General features: G+C 40.4%; 1 protein-coding gene across 4 annotated transcripts in view; it reads right to left on the reverse strand.

Moving 5' to 3' along the window:
• Window positions 1–23,665, reverse strand: part of dst (dystonin) — a 212,990-nt gene that overhangs the window by 180,900 nt on the left and 8,425 nt on the right. Inside the window, exon 1 of one of the 4 annotated variants that reach the window (XM_052477890.1) lies at window positions 22,457–22,639. The exons of the other annotated variants lie outside the window; for them this stretch is intronic. Within the exon in view, the coding sequence (XP_052333850.1) occupies window positions 22,457–22,550 (94 nt within the window). The 5' untranslated portion in view covers window positions 22,551–22,639. Of the gene's footprint in view, window positions 1–22,456; window positions 22,640–23,665 lie in introns of those variants that run through there. 4 annotated transcript variants of the gene reach the window in all.

Below are 23,665 nucleotides of genomic sequence, written 5' to 3' on the forward strand. Positions count from 1 at the left end.
CGTATGGGCAACATATCTGTACTGATCTCCGTTTTTAAAATGTCTGTTTGTACATAATGTTTTCATGTTCATATGTCCACCTTCCCAGGGACTGCATATGTAAATTAGCTGTCAGCTAACTCCGAGATGTATGTATTGTGGTACATTGCACCTGCCAAATAAACGTAATAAACAAACAAATATACCATGCTTTTTCAATTGACAGTATTCTGTACTCTTATAAACTATGGGACAGTAAAGATAAAACAATGACATTATCAGTTTATACAAAGTTATGGTGATCAGGCATAATGCATTTTATCAAGGTATTGATAATGGTTGTACATAGTCACGTACACTACATGACCAATAACATGTGGACACCTACTCGTTGAACATCTCATTCCAAAATCATGGGCATTAATATGGAGTTGGTCCACCCTTTGCTGTTATAACAGCCTCCACTCTTCTGGGAAGACTTTCCACTAGATGTTGTAACATTGCTGCGGGGACTTGCTTCCATTCAGCCACAAGAGCATTAGTGAGGTCGGGCACTGATGTTGGGCGATTAGGCCTGGCTCGCAGTCGGCATTCCAATTCATCCCAAAGGTGTTCGATGGGGTTGAGGACAGGACTCTGTGTAGGCCAGTCAAGTTCTTCCACACCGATCTCGACAAACCATTTCTGTATGGACCTCACTTTGTACATGGGGGCATATTCATGCTGAAACAGGAAAGGGGCTTCCCCAAATTGTTGTCACAAACTTGGAAGCACAGAATCAAATGTAATTGTATGCTGTAGCGTTAAGATTTTCCTTCACTGGAGCCTTGCCCGAATAATGAAAAACAGCTCCAGACCATAATTCCTCCTCCACCAAACTTTACAGTTGGCACTATGCATTGGGGCAGGTAGCGTTCTCCTGGTATCCACCAGACCCAGATTAGTCCTTCGGACTGCCAGATGGTGAAGTATCACCCCAGAGAACGCGTTTCGACTGCTCCAAAGAGAACGTGTTTTGACTGCTTGACTGCTCCAAAGGCACGCTTTATACCACTCCAGCCGACGCTTGGCATTGCACATGGTGATCTTAGGCTTGGCTGCTCAGCCATGGAAACCCATTTCATGAAGCTCCCGATTAACAGGTCCTGTGCTGACGTTATTTCCAGATGCAGTTTGGAACTCTGTAGTGAGTGTTGTAAACGAGGACAGACAATTTTTTACGCACTACGCACTTCAGCACTCGGCGGTCTCGTTCTGTGAGCTTGTTTGGCTTACCACTTCGTGGCTGAGCCGTTGCTGCCCCTAGACGTTTCCACTTCACAATAACAGCACTTACAGTTATCTGGGGAAGCTCTAGCAGAGTAGAAATTTGATCAACTTACTTGTTGGAAAGGTGGCATCCTACGGTGGTGCCACGTTGAAAGTTAATGAGCTCTTCAGTAAGGCCATTCTACTGCCAATGTTTGTCTATGGAGATTGCATGGCTGCGTTCTCGATTTTATACACCAGTCAGCAACAGTGTGGCTGAAATAGCCTATTCCACTAATTTGAAGGGGTGTCCACATACTTTTGTATACAGTATATAGTGTATGTCACAGGTAACACTTTTTATCCACTAAGCAGCTCCTGGCAGTGCAAAATTACACATATCTTACCAAAAAAAATATATATATATTTCAAATAGACACTTAAACTGAACAATGTGCACTGTTTACTTAAAACACATCAAATATTGTTGCTATCTCATGGTCATGATAAAAATATAGGTTTCAGGATGAAGTAATATGGACGTCATTTCAGTGGACAGAAAATGACAACCCTCAACAATGTTTCAGAGAACAAAATATCATTCCAATAACCATCAGTTGATCTGATCAACAACTTTAGATTAGAAACCAGTGGGTGGCAACAAATCACTGTGCCAAATAAGGAGCTGGCTTACACGTGACTCAGGGATGGAACACAAGTCAGCATACATGACATGGGGAGCTGCTTCATAAGGGTCGTTTCAGTGGACACTGTTAACCTGTTGCCTCTGCAGGAGTGACTGAGAAGGCCAATGCATCTGTGCATCTGGCTGCTACCTATCTTTCTTTAGGTGTTAGCTTTGTAAACAAACTCGAACCATCCCTACCCCGATAATTCTAGCATTAGATTACATAGTTATTTCCATTGTGAGTTTTTTAGCAAATTCTTGAAATTGTGAATTGTGAACAGAAATATACAAACAAAAGTACATAAACCTAACATGTAACAGTATTACATATTGAGATACATTTTCAAATTGTCTAAATGTTTTATGGTGCTCTGTTTTGTTTTTACATTTACTGATCATTTCAAAATAATATTTCAATTCTATATTAAATAATGTGCAGAGGGGTTTGTTCTCCACCCACTTCATTTTATAGACAAATTATTATTCCATGAAACATAAAGAAATGAACAATGAAAGTTAAATCAGGGTCCATATCATTTGGATCAAAATAAAACATAATATCAGAGTCTTTCAAATGAACATTAACAGTCGTTTCTTTTAAATCAAATCTTCTATCTCACTCCAAAATCTTCTGACATAAGAACAGTCCCAAAATAAATAGTCAAGAGTTTCTGGGTCACAACCACAAAATACACATTTGTTATCAATAGCTACTTTGAATCTGTGTATAATAAAGGACTTTACAGGGTCGATTCTATGAATGAGTTTGTATGATACTTCTTTCACCTTATTAGATGTACAATATTTACCAGATAACAACAAGACTTTGTTTCAGTTCACTTGTCCTTAGGGCTGCATTCCAGTACCTTTTAACAGAGGGAATAGTAACATCTTGACATAGTTTTCTTATATACATGTTATTACATTTATAGTTTAAAATGTAAATTCCTTCTAGCTGTATTGAGGCTACAAAATCGTCAACAGTTGCACTTGGAGTATTGTTATATTCTCCTAAAAGAAGAATAGCACCATTAGGGACAACTCCTTAACTCCTAACAACTATTTGAAACTCCTCAGGAGTGAATGTGTGCAGCATGAAAAGTGTAGCCTGTAGCATGTAGCCTGTACAGTCGAACAGTGTGTCTCCAGGCTCTCTACACAGGATGCTTCGAGGTGTCTCCACCTCCCATACACTGTAGCCTACATGAATGTGTTGGGGTCAAGGACTACGGTATAAACAGTGGCAAGAAAAAGTATGTGAACCCTTTGGAAGAACCTGGATTTCATACAATTTGTCAAACAACACAGAGTTACACATGGGATAAACAAACGTACGGTCAATAACGCAATAGAAAAGTCTACATACAGTGTGTGCAAATGTAGCGAGATTAGGGAGGTAAGGCAATAAATAGGCCATAGTGGTGAAATAATTACAATTTAGCAAATAAACACTGGGATAGATGTGCAGATGATGAATGTGCAAGTGGAGATACTGGGGTACAAAGGAGCAAAAAATAAATAACAATATGGGAATGAGGTAGTTTGGTGGGCTATTTACAGATGGGCTATGCTCAGGTGCAATGATCGGTAAGCTGCTCTGACAGCTGATCCTTAAAGTTAGTGAGGGAGATATGAGACTCCAGCTTCAGTGATTTTTGAAATTCGTTCCAGTCATTGCAACAGAGAACTGGAAGGCAAGACTGCCAAAGGAGGAGTTGGCTTTGAGGATGACGAGTGAAATATACCTGCTGGAGCACGTGCTACGGGTAGGTGCTGCTATGGTGACCAGTGAGATGAGATAAGGCGGGGCTTTACCTAGCAAAGACTTGTAGATGACCTGGAGCCAGTGGGTTTGGCGCCGAATATGAAGCGAGAGCCAGCCGACGGGAGCATACAGGTCGAAGTGGTGGGTAGTATATGGGGCTTTGGTGACAAAACGAATGGCACTGTGATAGACTACCTCCAATTTGCTGAGTAGAGTGTTGGAGGCTATTTTGTAAATGACATCGCCGAAGTCAAGGATCGGGCCTATTGAGGTAGTATGTACATGAATGTACAGAAATCTTCACATAATCTTCACATAATCACTAGTTAACTACACATGGTTGATGATATTACTAGGTTAACTAGCTTGTCCTGAGTTGCAAATAATCAATGTAGTTCATTTATCATCGATTCACAGCCTACTTCGCCAAAGGGATGATTTATTTTTAAAGCGCATTCGCGAAAAAAGCACAATAGTTGCACGAATGTATCTTAACCATAAACATCAATGCCTTTCTTGAAATCAATACACAGAAGTATATTTTTTTACCTGCATATTTAGTTAAATAAATTCATATTAGCAGGCAATATTAAGCTAGGAAAATTGTGTCACTTCTCTTGCGTTCATTGCACGCAGAGTCAGGGTATATGTAACCGTTTGGGCTGCCTGGCTCGTTGCGAACTAATTTGCCAGAATTTTACATAATTATGACATAACATTGAAGGTTGTGCAATGGAACAGCAATATTTAGACTTAGGGTTGCCACCCGTTCAATAAAATACTGAACAGTTCCATATTTCACTGAAAATATAAACGTTTTGTTTTCGAAATGATAATGATGAAATTAAATGATGGCTTGTATTTCTGTGTTTATTATATTATAATTAAGTCTATGATTTGATATTTGATAGAGCAGTCTGACTGAGCGGTGGTAGGCAGCAGCAGGCTCGTAAGCATTCATTCAAACTTCACTGCGTTTGCCAGCAGCTCTTAACAATGCTTGAATCACAGCGCTGTTTATGACATCAAGCCTATCAACTCCTGAGATTAGGCTGGCACTTACATCCAATAATCAAAGGTACAGTAGGATGTTTACATACACCAGTGCCAAATACATTTGAGCTCAGTTTTTCACAATTCCTGACATTTAATCCTAGTAAAAGTTCCCTGTCTTAGGTCAGTTAGGATCACCACTTTATTTAAAGAATATGAAATGTCAGAATAATAGTAGAGAGAATGATTTATTTCAGCTTTCATTTCTTTCATCAAACTCCCACTGGGTCAGAAGTTTACATACAGTCAATTAGTATTTGGTAGCATTGCCTTTAAATTGTTTACCTTGGGTCAAACATTTTGGGTAGCCTTCTACAAGCTTCCTACAATACGTTTGGTGAATTTTGGCCCATTCCTCATGACAGAGCTGGTGTATCTGAGTCAAGTGTGTAGGCCTCCTTGCTCGCATACGCTTTTTCAGTTCTGCCTACAGATTTTCTAGGGTTGAGGTCAGGGCTTTGTGATGGCCACTCCAATACCTTGACTTTGTTGTCCTTAAGCCTTTTTGCCACAACTTTGGAAGTATGCATGGGGTCATTGTCCACTTGGAAGACCCATTTGCGACCAAGCTTTAACTTCCTGACTGATGTCTTGAGATGTTGCTTCAATATATCCACATAATTTCCCTTCCTCATGATGTCATCTATTTTGTGAAGTGCACCAGTCCCTCTTGCAGCAAAGCACCTCCACAACATGATGCTGCCACACCCGTGTTTCATGGATGGGATGGTGTTCTTCGTCTTGCAAGCATCCCACTTTTTCCAACCCAACATAACGATGGTAATTATGGCCAAACAGTTCTATTTTTGGTTCATCAGACCAGAGGACATTTCCCCAAAAAGTATGATCTTTGTCCCCATGCTCAGTTGAAAACCGTAGTCTGGCTATTTTATGGCAGTTTTGGAGCAGTGGCTTCGTCCTAACTCAGCAGCCTTTCAGGTAATGTCGATATAGGACTAGTTTTACTGTGGATATAGATACTTTTGTACCTGTTTCCTCAAGCATCTTCACAAGGTTCTTTGCTGTTGTTCTGGGATTGATTTGCACTTTTCGCACCAAAGTACGCTCATCTCTCGGAGACAGAACGCGTCTCCTTCCTGAGTGGTATGACGGCTGCGTGCTCCCATGGTGTTTATACTTGTGTACTATTGATTGTACAGATGAATATGGTACCTTCAGGAGTTTGGAAATTGCTCCCAAGGATGAACCAGACTTGTGGATGTCTACAATTTTTTTCTGAGGTATTGGCTAATTTCTTATGATTTTCCCATGATGTCAAGCAATGAGGCACTGAGTTTGAAAGTAGACCTTGAAATACATCCACAGGTATGCCTCCAATTGACTCAAATGATGTATATTAGCCTATCAGAAGCTTCTAAGCCAAGACATCATATTTTGGAATTTTCCAAGCTGTTTAAAGGCACAGTCAACTTACTGTATGTAAACTTCTGACCTACTGGAATTGTGATAAAGTGAATTATAAGTTAAATAATCTGTCTGTAAACAACTTTTCATGCAGTAGTCCTAACCGACTTGCCAAAACTATAGTTTGTAAGGACTATAGCTTAAACGTTTGCTTTTTTGCATGGCACATATTGCACTTTTACTTTCTTTTCCAACACTGTGTTTTGCATTATTAAAACTAAATTGAGCATGTTTCATTATTTATTTGAGACTAAATATATTTTATTTATGTATTATATTTAGTTAAAATAAGTGTTCATTGTTGATTCAGTATTGTTGTAATTGTCATTAGTACAAATATATATATATATATATTGGCCGATTAACCGATTAAGCTGTTTTTGGTTCTCCAATAATCGGTAGCGGCGTTGAAAAATCATAATCGGTCAACCTCTAATAAAAAACACTCAAAAAATATTAGTTTGATATTCACAAGAAGCATTGCCTGATGTGAACCATGCCTCAAACAAAAGAGATCTCAGAAGACCTAATTGTTGACTTGCATAAAGCTGGAAAGGGTTACAAACGAATGGATGCTCATCAGTCCATGGTAAGACAAATTGTCTATAAATGGAGAAAGTTCAGCACTGTTGCGACTCTCCCTAGGAGTGGCCGTCCTGCAAAGATGACTGCAAGAGTAAAGTGCAGAATATTCAATGAGGTTAAGAAGAATCTTTGTGTCAGCTAAAGACTTACTTAAATCTCTGGAACATGGTAACATCTCTGTTGACGAGTCTGCAATACGTAAAACACTAAACAAGAATGGTGTTCATGGGAGGACACCACGGAAGAACACACACTATGTGTTTAGAAAAAAAAAGCGCAGCACAGCACACCAACATCAAAACCTCATCCCAACTGTAAAGTATGGTGGAGGGAGCATGAAGATTTGGTGCTGCTTTGCTGCCTCAGGACAGCTTGCCATCATCAACGGAAAAATTAATTCCCAAAGTTATCAAGACATTTTGCAGGAGAATGTCAGGCTATCTGTCTGCCAATTGAAGCTCAACAGAAGTTGGGTGATGCAACAGGGCAACAACCCAAAACACAGAAGTAATCAACAACAGAATGGCTTGAACAGAAAATATGCTTTCTGGAGTGGCCCAGTCAGAGTCCTGACCTCAACCTGATTTAAAATTCTGTGGCATGACCTCGAGAGTGGTTCACACTAGACATCTTAAGAACATTGATGAACTGAAACAGTTTTGTAAAGATGAATGGTCCAAAATTCCTCCTGACCGTTGTGCAGGTCTAATCCACAACTACAGAAAACGTTTGGTTGAGGTTATTGTTGCCAAAGGAGGGTCAACCGGTTATTAAATCCAAGGGTTCATATACTTTTCTCACCCTAATGTTTACACGGTGTGTTCAATAACGACATGAAAACGTATAATTGCTTGTGTGTTATTATTTTAAGCAGGCTGCGCTTGTCTGTTGTTGTGACTTAGATGAAGATCAGATAAAAATGTATGACCAATGTATGCAGAAATCCAGGTAATTCCAAAGGGTTCACATACTTTTTCTTGCCACTGTACATCGAATCCTGAAGCTTTAATTTACATTCATTGCCAAATAGATTCCAACCATCCAGGATCAATCTGACATCGCTGCTACACCGCAAAACCATGTAAACAGGTTCTTTGATATAACCAAAGTCAAAGCTGTAACACAACATCTGAAGATGAACAGATGAACAGATTATATAATGCAGAGTTGAGGCCCACATTCTGGGAATATTTGAAGACCTACTGGAAGCTCTGTGTCCTGGCATGACCTTGTGAGGCTTTACTTGACGGTAGGAAAAGCTTGGGTTAGGATGAGGTGCCATAACTCACTTTGTTTATGAGACCTTGTTACACAGTATAGTAACTGTGCTAATAAATTGGTATGACTACACCATGATTCTCTTTCAGAAACCTGTCTCCAATACGGTATCCCATAATAGAGAGAGCATGAGGTTATTGCTGAGTCACTGAGAAGGCTTTACGTCACTCACTGCGCAGCTACTGTACATGGTGTCAGAGAGAGAACCTGGGAGGGGAGACGACAAGACAAGGTTATCCTTCTCCTGTGGTTGAGATGCTACATATTTGTGTTGCTAACGTTCTACAGTATAGGATAGATCGGAAGGTTTTCAGGCATAGCCTCCTCAATCAGCCTGTAAGCCAAGTGCAAAGTCATTGGATGTAGGCCTACTCCACTAGATATCTGTGCTGGTAGCATTTGATTCAATTTGCCTTAGCAGTTCATTACTGTAATGGATATACTGACTGCAGCCACAAAACAACACTACACTAATGCAATTACTCAATATTGATTCCCTGTCTAAATAAAGGTTAAATAAATACAATTAAAATATAACATAACTGGACATTTATTTCAGGCTAATGAGATTTACCATGTGACTTCATTAGGCATTCTAAAACATAAGACCAGTAAATTACTAGTAAAAGACTGGCCATGTGCATGATGCAGCTAAACTGAACAAATGCATTCCTGTTCACACACAGACACACACACACTACAACCCCCCGTCCAAACTCTAGAACAGCCATTCAATGGACAATATGCTTGATGTTTTGACACAACATCTTTGAATTGAATGAAAGAACCCAGTCAGTCGATCCCAACAGAGAGAAATGAGGCACACGCCCACTCCCAATAAATCTTCAGGTTTCTTAACAACAGTTGGAGATCAACTGTTTGAAAAGACCACAATGGCTCCCATCGTTACCCAGGAGGACTAGAGAGACCCATCTAGAGAGGCTTTACTAGAACATTGTGATCCCATACACTCACTCACTGTCCTATGCAACAGCCATTGTATATGTTCAAGAAACCATGACTTGAAATCTAGACGAAGCTCGAATTTACAGACCTTTTGTCTATGAGGCTGTATTTTCTTCCAGTTGTAAAGTATGGGATTTCTACATTTTGAAAGAAACCGGTCTAATCCTTCCATCTCTGGTAAAACAGCAGTGGATTAGTGGAGTACCGACCCAAAGAAACCCCTTGTTAGTGTGTTATTAACTCTAATGCCCAATTATAGAGGTATGGGGACGGACAGTCTTACAGGACTTGAATCGTAAATATGACTGGTGCGTTTTAGACTGCATATCTGAGGAGTATAACCAATGTGCAAACACCCAAATTATTTCGTTTCAAGTGTATTTTAGAAATAATTGTTTCAGGTTAGTCATTTCCTCTTGAGTTTCCCATTAAGGGTTGATATGAACAGCTGACTTCCAATGGTACGTCGCGGCGCCACTGCGTAACACCGCCATCATTAAAACCAAAGCATGTATCCCTCCACACAGAGGCGGTCGCCTCAGCATACTCAGCATGTGAAATAGAATGTATCTGATGTCGCGAGCAATGTAGCAACATCCAGACATCAGAGGTGTCACACCACACTTGCAATTCTTAAGTGAGATGCATATACTGTAACAGGTGATATGTGACAGGTGCAGTGTGAAAACCTTACTGTGTATTGCTCTAGCCAAGGGCTGGGCGATATAGCGAAAATATCATATCACAATATGTTTGACGGTAATGGCGGTATTCTATGGTATTTTATGCTTCTGAATAATAAAAGTTCTAAGTATGTTTAATGAGTAGTGTATTTTTAAAATTTATTTCAACTTTATTTAACCAGGTAGGCTAGTTGAGAACAAGTTCTCATTTACAATTGCGACCTGGACAAGATAAAGCAAAGCAGTTCGACAGATACAACGACACAGAGTTACACATGGAGTAAAACAAACATGTAGTCAAAAATACAGTAGAAAAATAAGTCTATAACCAATGTGAGCAAATGAGGTGAGATAAGGGTGGTAAAGGCAAAAAAAAGGCCATGGTGGCAAAGTAAATACAATATAGCAAGTAAAACACTGGAATGGTAGATTTGCAGTGGAAGAATGTGCAAAGTAGAGATATAAATAATGGGGTGAAAAGGAGCAAAATAAATAAATAAATAAATACAGTAGGGGAAGAGGTAGTTGTTTGGGCTAAATTATAGATGGGTTATGTACAGGTGCAGTAATGTGTGAGCTGCTCTGACAGCTGGTGCTTAAAGCTACTGAGGGAGATACGTGTTTCCAGTTTCAGAGATTTTTGTAGTTCGTTCCAGTCATTGGCATCAGAGAATTGGAAGGAGAGGCGGCCAAATGAGGAATTGGTTTTGGGGGTGACCAGAGAGATATGCTGGAGCGCGTGCTACAGGTGGGTGCTGCTATGGTGACCAGCGAGCTGAGATAAGGGGGGACTTTACTTAGCAGGGTCTTGTAGATGACCTGGAGCCAGTGGGTTTGGCGATGAGTATGAAGTGAAGGGCCAGCCAACGAGAGCGTACAGGTCGCAGTGGTGGGTAGTATATGGGGCTTTGGTAACAAAACAGATGGCACTGTGATAGACTGCATCCGATTTATTGAGTAGGGTATTGGAGGCTATTTTGTAAATGACATCGCTGAAGTCGAGGATCGGTAGGATGGTCAGTTTTACGAGGGTATGTTTGGCAGCATGAGTGAAGGACGCTTTGTTGCGAAATAGGAAGCCATTCTAGATTTAACTTTGGATTGGAGATGTTTGATGTGAGTCTGGAAGGAGAATTTACAGTCTAACCAGACACCTAGGTATTTGTAGTTGTCCACATATTCTAAGTCAGAACCGTCAGAGTAGTGATGCTGGACAGGCGGGCAGATGCAGGCAGCGATCGGTTGAAAAGCATGCATTTAGTTTTACTTGTATTTAAGAGCAGTTGGAGGCCACGGAAGGAGAGTTGTATGGCATTTAAGCTTGTCTGGAGGGTTGTTAACACAGTGTCCAAAGAAGGGCCAGAAGTATACAGAATGGTGTCGTCTGCGTAGAGGTGGATCAGAGACTCACCAGCAGCAAGAGCGACATCATTGATGTATACAGAGAAGAGAGTCGGCCCAAGAATTTAACCCTGTGGCACCCCAATAGAGACTGCCAGAGGCCCGGACAACAGGCCCTCCGATTTGACACACTGAACTCTATCAGAGAAGTAGTTGGTGAACCAGGCGAGGCAATCATTTGAGAAACCAAGGCTATCGAGTCTGCCGATGAGGATGTGGTGATTGACAGAGTCGAAAGCCTTGGCCAGGTCAATGAATACGGCTGCACAGTATTGTTTCTTATCGATGGCGGTTAAGATATCGTTTAGGACCTTGAGCGTGGCTGAGGTGCACCCATGACCAGCTCTGAAACCAGATTGCATAGCGGAGAAGGTGGGATTCAAAATGTTTGTTGACTTGGCTTTCAAAGACCTTAGAAATGCAGGGTAGGATAGATATAAGTCTGCAGTTTGGGTCAAGAGTGTCCCCCCCTTTTAAGAGGGGGATGACCGCAGCTGCTTTCCAATCTTTGGGAATCTCAGACGATACAAAAAAGAGGTTGAACAGGCTAGTAATAGGGGTTGAAACAATTCCGGCAGATAGTTTTAGAAAGAAAGGGTCCAGATTGTCTAGCCCGGCTGATTTGTAGGGGTCCAGATTTTGCAGCTCTTTCAGAACATCAGCTGACTGGATTTGGAAGAAGGAGAAATGGGGAAGGCTTGGGCGAGTTGCTGTGGGGGATGCAGTGCTGTTGACCGGGGTAGGGGTAGCCAGGTGGAAAGCATGGCCAGCCATAGAAAAATGCTTATTGAAATTCTCAATTATAGTGAATTTATCGGTGGTGACAGTGGGCAGCTGGGAGGAGGAGTTCTTATTCTCCATGGAATTTACAGTGCCCAGAACTTTTTTGAGTTTGTGTTGCAGGAAGCACATTTCTGCTTGAAAAAGCTAGCCTTGGCTTTTCTAACTGCCTGTGTATATTGGTTTCTAACTTCCCTGAAAAGTTGCATATCACGGGGGCTGTTCGATGCTAATGCAGAAAGCCATAGGATGTTTTTGTGTTGGTTAAGGGCAGTCAGGTCTGGAGAGAACTCAGGACTATATCTGTTCCTGGTTAATCAGTCTAATCGTGTAATACTAATTACAGAGAATCTTTGATAAAAACTATAAGTCTTCAGTTAATGATAGTAAAGACACGACACTGGTATTCACGATATATCGGCCTACTGTAGCCTAACTGTCCCCATAATAAACAAGAAGTAACAGCATTTGCAATGAGCTATGGTTCTCTTTCTCCACGGTCTCAGTGGGGAACAGTAAAAACCATTTAGAGGGATGAAACTTGAGGACCACAGTAAAGGCTTGTTTGTTTGGAGAACAGATGTGTGACTGTTTCTGTTTCTGTACTTTCCAACAGTGCTGCCAATCAATTTCAGGAATGTTTCAACCATATGATATTAAATCATTTGCTGACTTTGCCCATGGCACAGCTACAGTACATGCAGAAGGCTAGTAAGGGCATGAATTTCAGCAAACACCATAGAAAAATATGTTGAAGTTCTATGACTGATTGTTTGCTCAAAGCTAAACAATGACACAGTAACCTGAGTAGATCTACATATTTAGCATGTGACGCAGCTTTGACCGAGGCCTGGTGTTTCAACATAGATGTCTATTCGTACTAATGACAGCGACAGATGATGGTGTCACGTGCAAGACGAACCGGAGGAAATCCACCCTCCCAACTGGGCTGTTGATTGTTCCATTGTATAATTTTACTGTTATTCTGGACGAGGACGCATATAAGCCGCACCATTGTTTAAACCAGGGATGGGCAACTGTCGGCCCGTGGGCCACATGCGGCCGTACCCCCCCTTTGTAGGCCCGCGGACCAGTGCATCAGCAGTTTTTCTCTTGTTATGCCAGTCACTGACAGTCACTCAATTAGCCTATGTCAGCTAAAATGTTTTAGATGAGTAAATTAGTCTAGCCAGCTATCTAAACTTGTAGTAATCATGGTCGAATTACAGACCGGGGGCCCCTATTTATATTGTTAGTTACTCTCACTCAGATATCATATAAAAAAGGGAAGGAAATTTGCTGTAAAACTGCACATTTTTCTCTCTGGCCCATGGCGAAATTAGTGGAATTGCATGAAATGAGTTATAATAATAGCTAAATCTTCTCTCTGCACCCGGGAAAATATATAGAATTGCAGCAAACTTGCTGTAAAACAGTGCCACCCCTTGACCTAATGTGTAGAATCGCAGGAAATGAACTCTAAAACCTTTTTCTCTTCACTGTCAAGAGGGTGGGCCACTAAAATATTTTGCTAGCAAGGTGGGGCTGGCCCCCGACAAAATGTCCCTTAGGGCCCCCAAAAGGCCAGCTCTGACAACATGTGTGGGTATGGATGTGGTTATGCAGACCCATGAGCCACTGCGGCCCCTCATGATGAGTTCAGATTTTTTTGTGGCCTCTACCCCCATCAAGGTTGCCCATCCCTGGTTTAAAACATCCTAATTATGGATACAACTTCTCTTCTGGGGTAAAAACTACTTGACTGCTAATGCTGGAGCAAAGTTTATTTTCCTCAAGTTCCTATGACCAAGGATATTGTCACGGTTGTTAAAATGGATGGACCAAGGCGCGGCGTGATTTGAGTTCCACATCTTTATTAAAAGTGAAACTTCTCAACAAAACAATAAAAACCCAACGAACGTGAAGTAACACTAACACAAAACAATATCCCACAAATGCAGGTGGGAACAGGGATACCTTAAGTATGATCCCCAATTAGAGACAACGATAATCAGCTGCCTCTAATTGGGAACCACTCAATCCCAAACATAGAAATAAATCGACTAGAACACCCCCTAGTCACGCCCTGGCCTACAACACCATAGAGAACCAAGGGCTCTCTATGGTCAGGGCGTGACAGATATGTTGCTAGTTTGTTTTGCTTAATCACCGTTTGTTATGTTTGGTAACTATTATTGAATAGGATGTAGATAAATAAGTGTTTCATTGATGCACAAAAGGTCACACGGAGATAAGCTTTAGGGAGACTTGAGGCTCTCTGTGCTTTATAGATGAACAACAGACAAAGGCTGTATGAAGACAGTTATAGAGAATGTTCTCAACATCACTGAACTACCCTTCAGCCTAGAGTCATTCCTTAAAATAAAATAATGTGACGAGACTATGACATTTGTTCAAGTTACAACAACATGTTTTGGGGTGTTGTACTTTTTCAGATGGAACACCCCAGGGTATGTTAAGTATTATTAGTAAGCTGTCTGGTAGATAAATGCTCTGACGAACAGTTAATGTTAGGGATGCACGATATATCGGTGAACATATCGGAATCGGACGATATTAACTAAAAATGCCAACATCGGTAATGGCCCGATATCTAGTTTAACACCGATGTGCAAAACCGATGTCAAAGCTGATATACCTATATAATGTAGGTACATGACGTAATGAAGCCATGTAAAATGTTGCGCTACACGTGCAACACAGCATTCCTAACCTATCCCAGAATGTCTGCTGTGTGGATCGAGCAGTCAACAAGTCAAGCAGTCAATTGAAAGAGTAAGAACATTTCAGCGAGACAACTCAAAAGGCAAAAGGCCAAGATAATGGAATTCATTGCCCTTGACAATCAACCATTCTCTGTCGTGGGTGATGGCTTTCGCAACTAGTCAAGCACCGATACACACGACCAAGTGCGCTATTTTTCAGATGTTGCCCTACCGAAGTTACACAGTAATAGCGTCACTGCTATTAGTTTCACGACATACTATGGAATGCCGTTTGTGTCTTTGCGTGTCAAAAAAGATACACACCAAATAACAATATTTAACAATAACGCTATTTGACGCCTTAAATAAGCTTTACATTTGAGATGTCAAATAACACTTTTCTATTATAGAATATTGTGTTTTCTGAATTTGCACATGCAAGCCAAGCGCCACCACTACACTATCAGTAGTACTGTCAAAGCTGAACAAAAAAGTCTGCAAACAAGCTATCACCAGCCACGAACAATGGGTTTACAATACCGCGTTAGTAATTAAGCATTATTTGTTCGACCGCAACTTCTGAGGTAGATAGCTAGCTTTAGCTTGGTACCTATTGTAGCTAGCACCAATACAATCAGCCTGAAAACAATGACCAGTAGAAACTACAGTCATTCTCAATATTCTTAGTAGAGGTCGACCGATTATGATTTTTCAACGCCGATACCGATTATTGGAGGACCAAAAAGGCCGATACCGATTCATCGGACAATTTTTTTAAATATTTTTTATTTGTAATAATGACAATTACAACAATACTGAATTAACACTTATTTTAACTTAATATAAAACATCAATAAAATCAATTTAGCCTCAAATAAATAATGAAACATATTCAATTTGGTTTAAATAATGCAACAACAAAGTGTTAGAGAAGAAAGTAATATGTGCCATGTAAAAATGTGTGCCGTGTAAAAAAGCTAACGTTTAAGTTCCTTGCTCAGAACATGAGAACATATGAAAATTGGCGGTTCCATTTAACATGAGACTTCAATATTCCAAGGTAAGAGGTTTTAGGTTGTAGTTAATATAGTATTTATAGGACTATTTCTCTCTATACCATTTGTATTTCATATACCTTTGACTATTGGATGTTCTTATAGGCACTATATTATTGCCAGTGTAACAGTATAGCTTCGGTCCCCCTCCTCGCCCCTACCTGGGCTCGAACCAGGAACACATCGACAACAGCCACACTCGAAGCATCGTTACCCATCGCTCCACAAAAGCCACGGCCCTTGCAGCGCAAGGGAATAACTGCTCCAAATCTAAAAGCGAGTTACGTTTTAAACAGTATTAGCGCATACCCAGCTAACTAGCTAGCCATTTCACATTGGTTACACCAGCCATTAGACTGATAGGCTTGAAGTCATAAACAGTGCTGTGCTTGCGAAGAGCTGCTGGCAAAATGCACAAAAGTGCTGTTTGAATGAATGATTACGGGCCTGCTGCTGCTCAGTTAGACTGCTCTATCAATTCAGACTTAATTAAAACATAATAACACACAGAAATACGAGACTTTGGTCACAGTTCCTAGGCAGTCATTGAAAATAAGAATGTGTTCTTAACTGACTTGCCTAGTTAAATAAATGGTATAAAAAATAAAATAAATAAATGTAAAAATAATCGGAAATCGGCGCCCAAAAATACAGATTTCCGATTGTTATGAAAACTTGAAATCGGCCCTAATTAATCGTCCATTCCGATTAATCGGTCAACCTCTAATTCTTAGCAATGATTTAGGAATCCTTGTGAGTAAGTATTAGCTAGGTAGCCACTTGTTGTTCACCTATTGAAATTGAACTTCAGTTCATGAAAATAAATAGCTAGCCAGCTACTTAACCCTGTTGCCCAAAGCTAACGTGTGATATTAGATTGCTTCTTGTGTAAATATTTTCTGTCTGGATTTTAATGATTTGTAGGCACATTCTTTTTGATGTGTAAGATTAGTTCAAAACATGATTTCTGTTCTCCCATGTGACTGTGCATGGGAGAACTAGCTTCATCTGGCTAGTGAGGCTCGACCAGACCGGGTTATGTGTTGTGAAGCTAGCCACAATAAGGATTAGGCACAATAGTGGAATATGTGGTTTGCCTTCAAAATAAAAGTACCTCTTTGAAAGTAAAAAAACATTTAAAAATCACTTCAGTTAGTCAGTGTGCAACAGATTAAAAATAAATTCATGGGTAACAAAACATACCAGAATTCTCAGCAACACAAGTAAACTGTATTTGTGTCATACTTCCACTAAGGTTACAATTGGTGGAATCATGCCATATTTAGACTAGATCATGTTGAACAAGGTTGGAATGTGAAGCAATAAAATGAGTCTACTCTGTGACACCCACAGAACACAACTGTGAAGATTTTATGCAAATATTAGCGTTGTATCGCGGGACTGTGATATCACACCCCCCCAGTCAGCCTGTTGTATTGTATTGATATTCATATTGAACTGTACAGCTTTACCTAAGGATTTGGGGTATCAGTCTCCTCAATACCCAAGCTATTTGTTACCAACGTCCTCCTCAGACTCCAAAACATCCAATCAGTATTGTTTTGTCTTGGGAATAGTGTTCAGTACACAAACTTTGACAATAAATGTGGCTCAATTCACAGTTGTTTCAGAGTACTGCAATAAGAGCTATGACACTAATGTTCTCTGGGTGTCACTGAGTAGACTGATACCACATGTCATTGATCCACAATCCATTGGTAAGGCTGTACAGTGAAATACATATGCCCCCAAAGCAATTCTAAAGTTTGTATTTATTTATTTGACCTTTATTTAACCAGGTAGGCTAGTTGAGAACAACTGAGATACTAAGATAAAGCAAAGCAGTTCGACACATACAACAACACAGAGTTACACATGGAATAAACAAACATACAGTCAATAATACAGTAGAAAAAGTCTATATGCAGTGTGTACAAATTAGGTAAGATAAGGGAGGTAAGGCAATAAATAGGCCATGGGGGTGAAGTAATAACAAAATACCAATTAAACACTGGAGTGATAGATGTGCAGAAGATGAATGTGCTAGTAGAGATACTGGGGTGCAAAGAAGAAAGATAAATAAATAAATACAATATGGGGATGAGGTAGTTGGATGGGCTATTTACAGGTGGGCTATGTACAGGTGCAGTGATCTGTGAGCTGCTCTGACAGCTGGTGCTTAAAACTAGTGAGGGAGAAATGAGACTCCAGCTTCAGTGATTTTTGCAGTTCGTTCCAGTCGTTGGCAGCAGAGAACTGGAAGGAAAGGCGGCGAAAGGAGGAATTGGCTTTGGGGGTGACCAGAGAGATATGCTGGAGCGTGTGCTACGGTTGGGTGCTGCTATGGTGACCAGTGAGCTAAGGTGGGGCTTTACCTCGCAAAGACTTGTATATGACCTAGAGCCAGTGGGTTTGGCGACGAGTATGAAGCGAGGGCTAGCCAAGGATAGCGTACAGGTCGCAGTGGTGGGTAGTATATGGGGCTTTGGTGACAAAACGGATGGCACTGTGATAGACTGCATCCAATTTGTAGAATAGAGTAGAGTAGAGTAGAGTAGAGTAGAGTAGAGTAGAGTAGAGTAGAGTAGAGTAGAGTAGAGTATAATACATACAGTGTGATTTCAACAGATGTTTGTCAAATTAACAAATTATTGTCTTTTGTTGATTTTATATAATAACATTTCAACCTTGTTTAGCATGCTCTATTCAATTATGGCATAATTCTACTATTTGTATTCATTTGCATCACTGTCAATGACATACTTTTATTTTGAAGACTAACCGCAAAGTCCCTATTATGGCTAATCCTTATTGTGGCTAGCTTCACATAGATGGGTCCGACCATCATTCATCCAAGAAGAACTGTCTTATAAATTAGGGTTATTTTAAATGATGACACCTGGGTGTCCGACCACCATTAATCAAAAAAAGAACTGTCTTTTAAATTAAGGTTATTTTAAATGATGACACCTAGCTATAGTCAGCTAGCTAACTATAGCTACAGAAACAGATCATTTCGTTTGCTATGTTTTTGGGGAAGAACATTGTTTGCATCCATGAGCTAGCTAGCTTTTTTTTATGACCAGCACTGTAGGTGCGCGAGACAACTTTACCAGCAGCATAGCGTACGTATTGATGAATCGTTGTGACATATGAAATACGAGTGATAGTGTAATCAATCTGTAATAACTACGTCAAAAATGTATGAACGCCTTAGATTATTATGTGACTTGCAGTCATATTCAGGTCCTGATTGGGCAACAAGCTTATTTGACACGTAGTGTTTTTTGACAGGCAAAGACCCAAACGGCGTTCCCATAGAAATCCTGTTTGAGAATGAAATGACTGAACAAATTAACAATAAAACAGCCCAGCAAGTAAGTGAAAGAAATAGGTTTGATTATGTTTTACTGGTAATGGGGACATAAGTGAATGCCAACAGAAACCTTTTGGTGTGTGTGTGTGTGTGTGTGTGTGTGTGTGTGTGTGTGTGTGTGTGTGTGTGTGTGTGTGTGTGTGTGTGTGTGTGTGTGTGTGTGTTTTTTTATGTTCGTGTGTGTGTGTGTGTGTGTGTGTGTGTGTGTGTGTGTGTGTGTGTGTGTGTGTGTGTGTGTGTGTGTGTGTGTGTGTGTGTGTGTGTGTGTAACCTTTATTTAACTAGGCAAGTCCGTTAAGAACAAATTCTTATTTACAATGACGGCCTACCCCGGCCAAACCCAGACGATGCTGGGACAATTGTGCGCCGCCCTATAGGACTCCCAATCATGGCCGGATGTGATACAGCCTGGATTCGAACCAGGGACTGTAGTGACGCCTCTTGCACTGAGATGCAGTGCCTTAGACCGCTGCGTCCATGTGTGTGTGTGTTAACTATTTAACTGTACTAGAATGATTAAAAGGCCGCAACATTTTTAAATATTGGTTATCGGTATCATTTTTGGGGGGGCAAGGAAAATATTGGATATCGTTATCGGCCAGAAATTTAATATTGGTGCATCACTCGGTAATATATTTTACCAAAACATTAATTATGATTCAGTATTGAACTTCCTCCTTGTTCCCATTATAACTTTGTACTGAGTCCTCAGAAAAGGTGATTTCCAGCTATCTGTCACATGAAAAATAACTTAGATCATTAACGTTTTACTGCAGTGGGCTAAATCAGGGTCCCACAGAGTCTTTCTTGCTAGTCTTAAACAAATCTACTTTGAAACAAAAGTATCCACCTCACACACATGGTTATGTGCTTAAAAAAAGAAGACACCTGTACCATGTCAGATATAGAGTTGAAATGTATTACATTTTGAGTTTGCTTCCCAATATTACACTTTATATACGTAACAGAAAACTGAAATATAACAGAACTGTTTGACATAGAAACACCAGATTTTTTTGTGGGGTTTTAAAAATAATGTTTATTAATTATGAAATTGGTGGTCCTTCTGTGGCTCAGTTGGTAGAGCATGGCGCTTGTAACGCCAGGGTAGTGGGTTCGTTTCCCGGGACCACCCATACGTAGAATGTATGCACACATGACTGTAAGTCGCTTTGGATAAAAGCGTCAGCTAAATGGCATATATTATATTATTATATTATTATATTATTATTATTATTATTATTATTATATTATTATTATTATTATAAATTATGAAAAATATGAATAACATTCCACCCATGAGACCACTGGGTCATTTGACTGAAGGAAAGGGTCCACGGATATGCCTTGTGATCATTTCAAACAGGGATATTCCTAAAGTGGTTGGCAATGCATTGCAAGGCTATTGGCCTGTCTTTTAAAGCTGCAGCACAGCTCCCTGACTGCAGGTGACAATGACATTGATCACTAGTATTCAAATGTTCGGCTCAAATCACTGTCGGGCTTAAAACACTTTACAATACCTTTATTTCATAAACTACTGATAAGTAGTGCACATACTAAATTATTATTGCGGTATTATTAAACATTACCAACATTTGTAATGATGTATAAGCTCAAGAGAAGAATTTATAAGAATCAAAGTAAAGAAATAATATTAATAGAATATCGGTTTAGAGTGGTTGCAATTCTTAACATTATGGTAACAATAATAAGTGTGGACCAAAGTCATTTTTAGAAACCAAAATGTTTTTTGTAACATTTGAAGTAGAAGTATGTAGGTGGTTGTAGGGAGCACCAATTATAAAACAAATTGTTGTCTGACCTAGCGCCTGGAGACAAGTCAGACACATTCCAAATGATGCTACATCATATGATTCCATTAGGCTCTAGTCAAGGACCATTAAGCCAGGTCACAGCTGACTGTTTGTTGCTGTCATAGCAACAGCTGAGAGAGAGAGGGAGAGAGAGAGAGAGAGAGAGAGAGAGAGAGGGAGAGAGAGAGAGAGAGAGAGAGAGAGAGAGAGAGAGAGAGAGAGAGAGAGAGAGAGAGAGAGAGAGAGAGAGGAGAGAGAGAGAGAGAGAGAGAGAGAGAGAGAGAGAGAGAGAGAGAGAGAGAGAGAGAGAGAGAGAGAGAGAGAGAGAGAGAGAGAGAGAGAGAGAGAGAGAGAGAGAGAGAGAGAGAGAGAGAGAGAGAGAGAGAGAGAGAGAGGGAGAGGGAGAGGGAGAGAGAGAGAGAGAGAGGAGAGAGAGAGAGAGAGAGAGAGAGAGAGAGAGAGAGAGAGAGAGAGAGAGAGAGAGAGAGAGAGAGAGAGAGAGAGAGAGAGAGAGAGAGAGAGAGAGAGAGAGAGAGAGAGAGAGAGAGAGAGAGAGAGAGAGGGAGAGAGGGAGGGAGAGAGGGAGGGAGGGAGGGAGAGGAGAGGGAGAGGGAGGAGAGAGAGAGAGAGAGAGAGAGAGAGAGAGAGAGAGAGAGAGAGAGAGAGAGAGAGAGAGAGAGAGAGAGAGAGAGAGAGAGAGAGACCACATTAATCTGCATTGTTAGTGACCACTGGTTAACAAGGATTCACAGTAACATACACAACTAACGCATTCACACAGATGACCTTTACTCACTGATCGTTCAAACGGTGCAGATAATGTGGGGGAGATGGAAAATATAAAGTGGAAAAACAATCACTGTAGGAGACGGTGTCTATTCGAGTTTGACACTATAGGCCTGGTCAGAGATTATGGGAACTGGGATGATGTCATCCAGCTAGTGGAGAATGCTTTGCTGTAGACAGGATATTGAAAATGTAATTCCAGTACTTGACTTGGCCTCAAGTCCTCTCAGCCTGAATGTAAATGCTTGATGGACTGATGTAAGTTAATAGGCCTGCTGCATCTTTAGCTGATGGACCACGGTCCTCTCGTTGTTTAGGCCTACATCAATTACAATATGCTCAATAGATTAAACTAGAGTTATAACAAAATAGGTGTCATCCACGCAACAATATTCAATCCTTCATAGATACCGTATGTTCAAGGCAAGTAAATAACATCTCCTGCATTATATTTTATTCAAATAAATAAGCATCTCCATAATGAATAGGCCTACCAAAATATAGCCTACAGTAATTTCGAGTCTGCCTTTTTTACGTGACAAAAGTGACAGCAAAGCGTGGCTATTTACAAGTGGTAAACATAACTTTCATACTTATAATATCAACTGTCAAGGCTGTAGACTACAAGTAAATAGCTTAGACTTTCATGTTTCCATTCACTCCGACCCGCTGAAATCAAAGCTCATTGCTTGCAAAGCTCACAAACTTGTTTAGGGCTGTCATTCGGCTGTAGGTTACCACGGAGCAATTTTCCCATACATGGCTATTTGATTCATTTCAAAACATTGTAGGCCTACCAATTAACGCATATATTCAATCAGTATAGGCTAAAGTAATTAGCATACCTTTGTATTTTTCGAGGACATCCTCATAAGCTTGAAGGTATTCCTTTTCGTCCGCGAGCACATAACCCGCCTGTGTCGCGTTGTGGTGAGCCATTACCGGGATCCACCATAGAGCTCTACAGGCTGGACATTCACCAGACGCTGTGACGAGAATATGTAGCCTCGTTGCGGGACAGGATCCGGACTGAGGAGTGATCCGCGCTGTTGTTCCAAGCAAGGACCCCCCCCCCCCAACAACCAATAGGCGACTCGCCTCTCCGGTGTCATGAGAATCCCGGTAGTGTTCTGTGACAGTCTGGGAGGGAGGGAGAAAGGGCTGCTGGACAAGAGAATACTAATGCACGCGGCTCCCCTCCTTTTACCAACATCCCAGCAATACCAGGAGGCTAATGCGACTGTTCATTACAAAATCAGTCATCATGAACTGCTGTGTTTAATATGCATTAATAAGCACTGATACCATTCCAGTCATTTCAATACAGTCCACAATGTTTTCATTCCATGACAAGTATAGCTACATAGTTTAAGCATAAACTCTATTAAATTGTTTTACTTGTTTGGCATTGCCTTATTACAGATATAGGATCATAATTTGACCATTTTCTCAGGGGAGTCAAATAATTATGAGGCAACAAGAATTGTGGATCATTGTGTAGATTATAATTACATTTTGAAGGGGTTGATACATGTTTAGTTAGGGTAAATCAAGTCTGGTATTTTAGTGGAAATTAGAACATTTAGAAGTCTTTTTTAACTTTGAATAGATGACAAGTTAGCATTTCCTGCTGCACGGGAAATGTCCTCCAACAACAGGGTGATCAAATTAAGTTCATACACCTGTAGGCCAATTTTTAATCCAACATACTTAATCCAATTATTATAAAAGGATGACAACTGTCGTAATTCATAAATCAAGGCCTATATTATATTTGTTTTAACATAGAGATGCTTCAAAATTACGTTTCACTGATCAAAAAATGATTTGTGTTATACATATGATACACTAATCTGGAATATTGTATATATTTTTCCATCTCTGTTGCATGAGTCTGCATGCAGCTCACATGCAACAGCAGGCAGAGGAGATGTCCTCACAGGTCCTAATATTAAAAGGGTTTCATTCTAGAGGAAATGCAGTCCAGAATGAACAGAGGATGCTGATGATTATGCATTTCAACACAGTCCAGGCTCTATTCAACCAGATTATTT

Source organism: Oncorhynchus keta, chromosome 24 (assembly GCF_023373465.1).
Source record: "Oncorhynchus keta strain PuntledgeMale-10-30-2019 chromosome 24, Oket_V2, whole genome shotgun sequence".
Taxonomy (NCBI): Eukaryota; Metazoa; Chordata; class Actinopteri; order Salmoniformes; family Salmonidae; genus Oncorhynchus; species Oncorhynchus keta.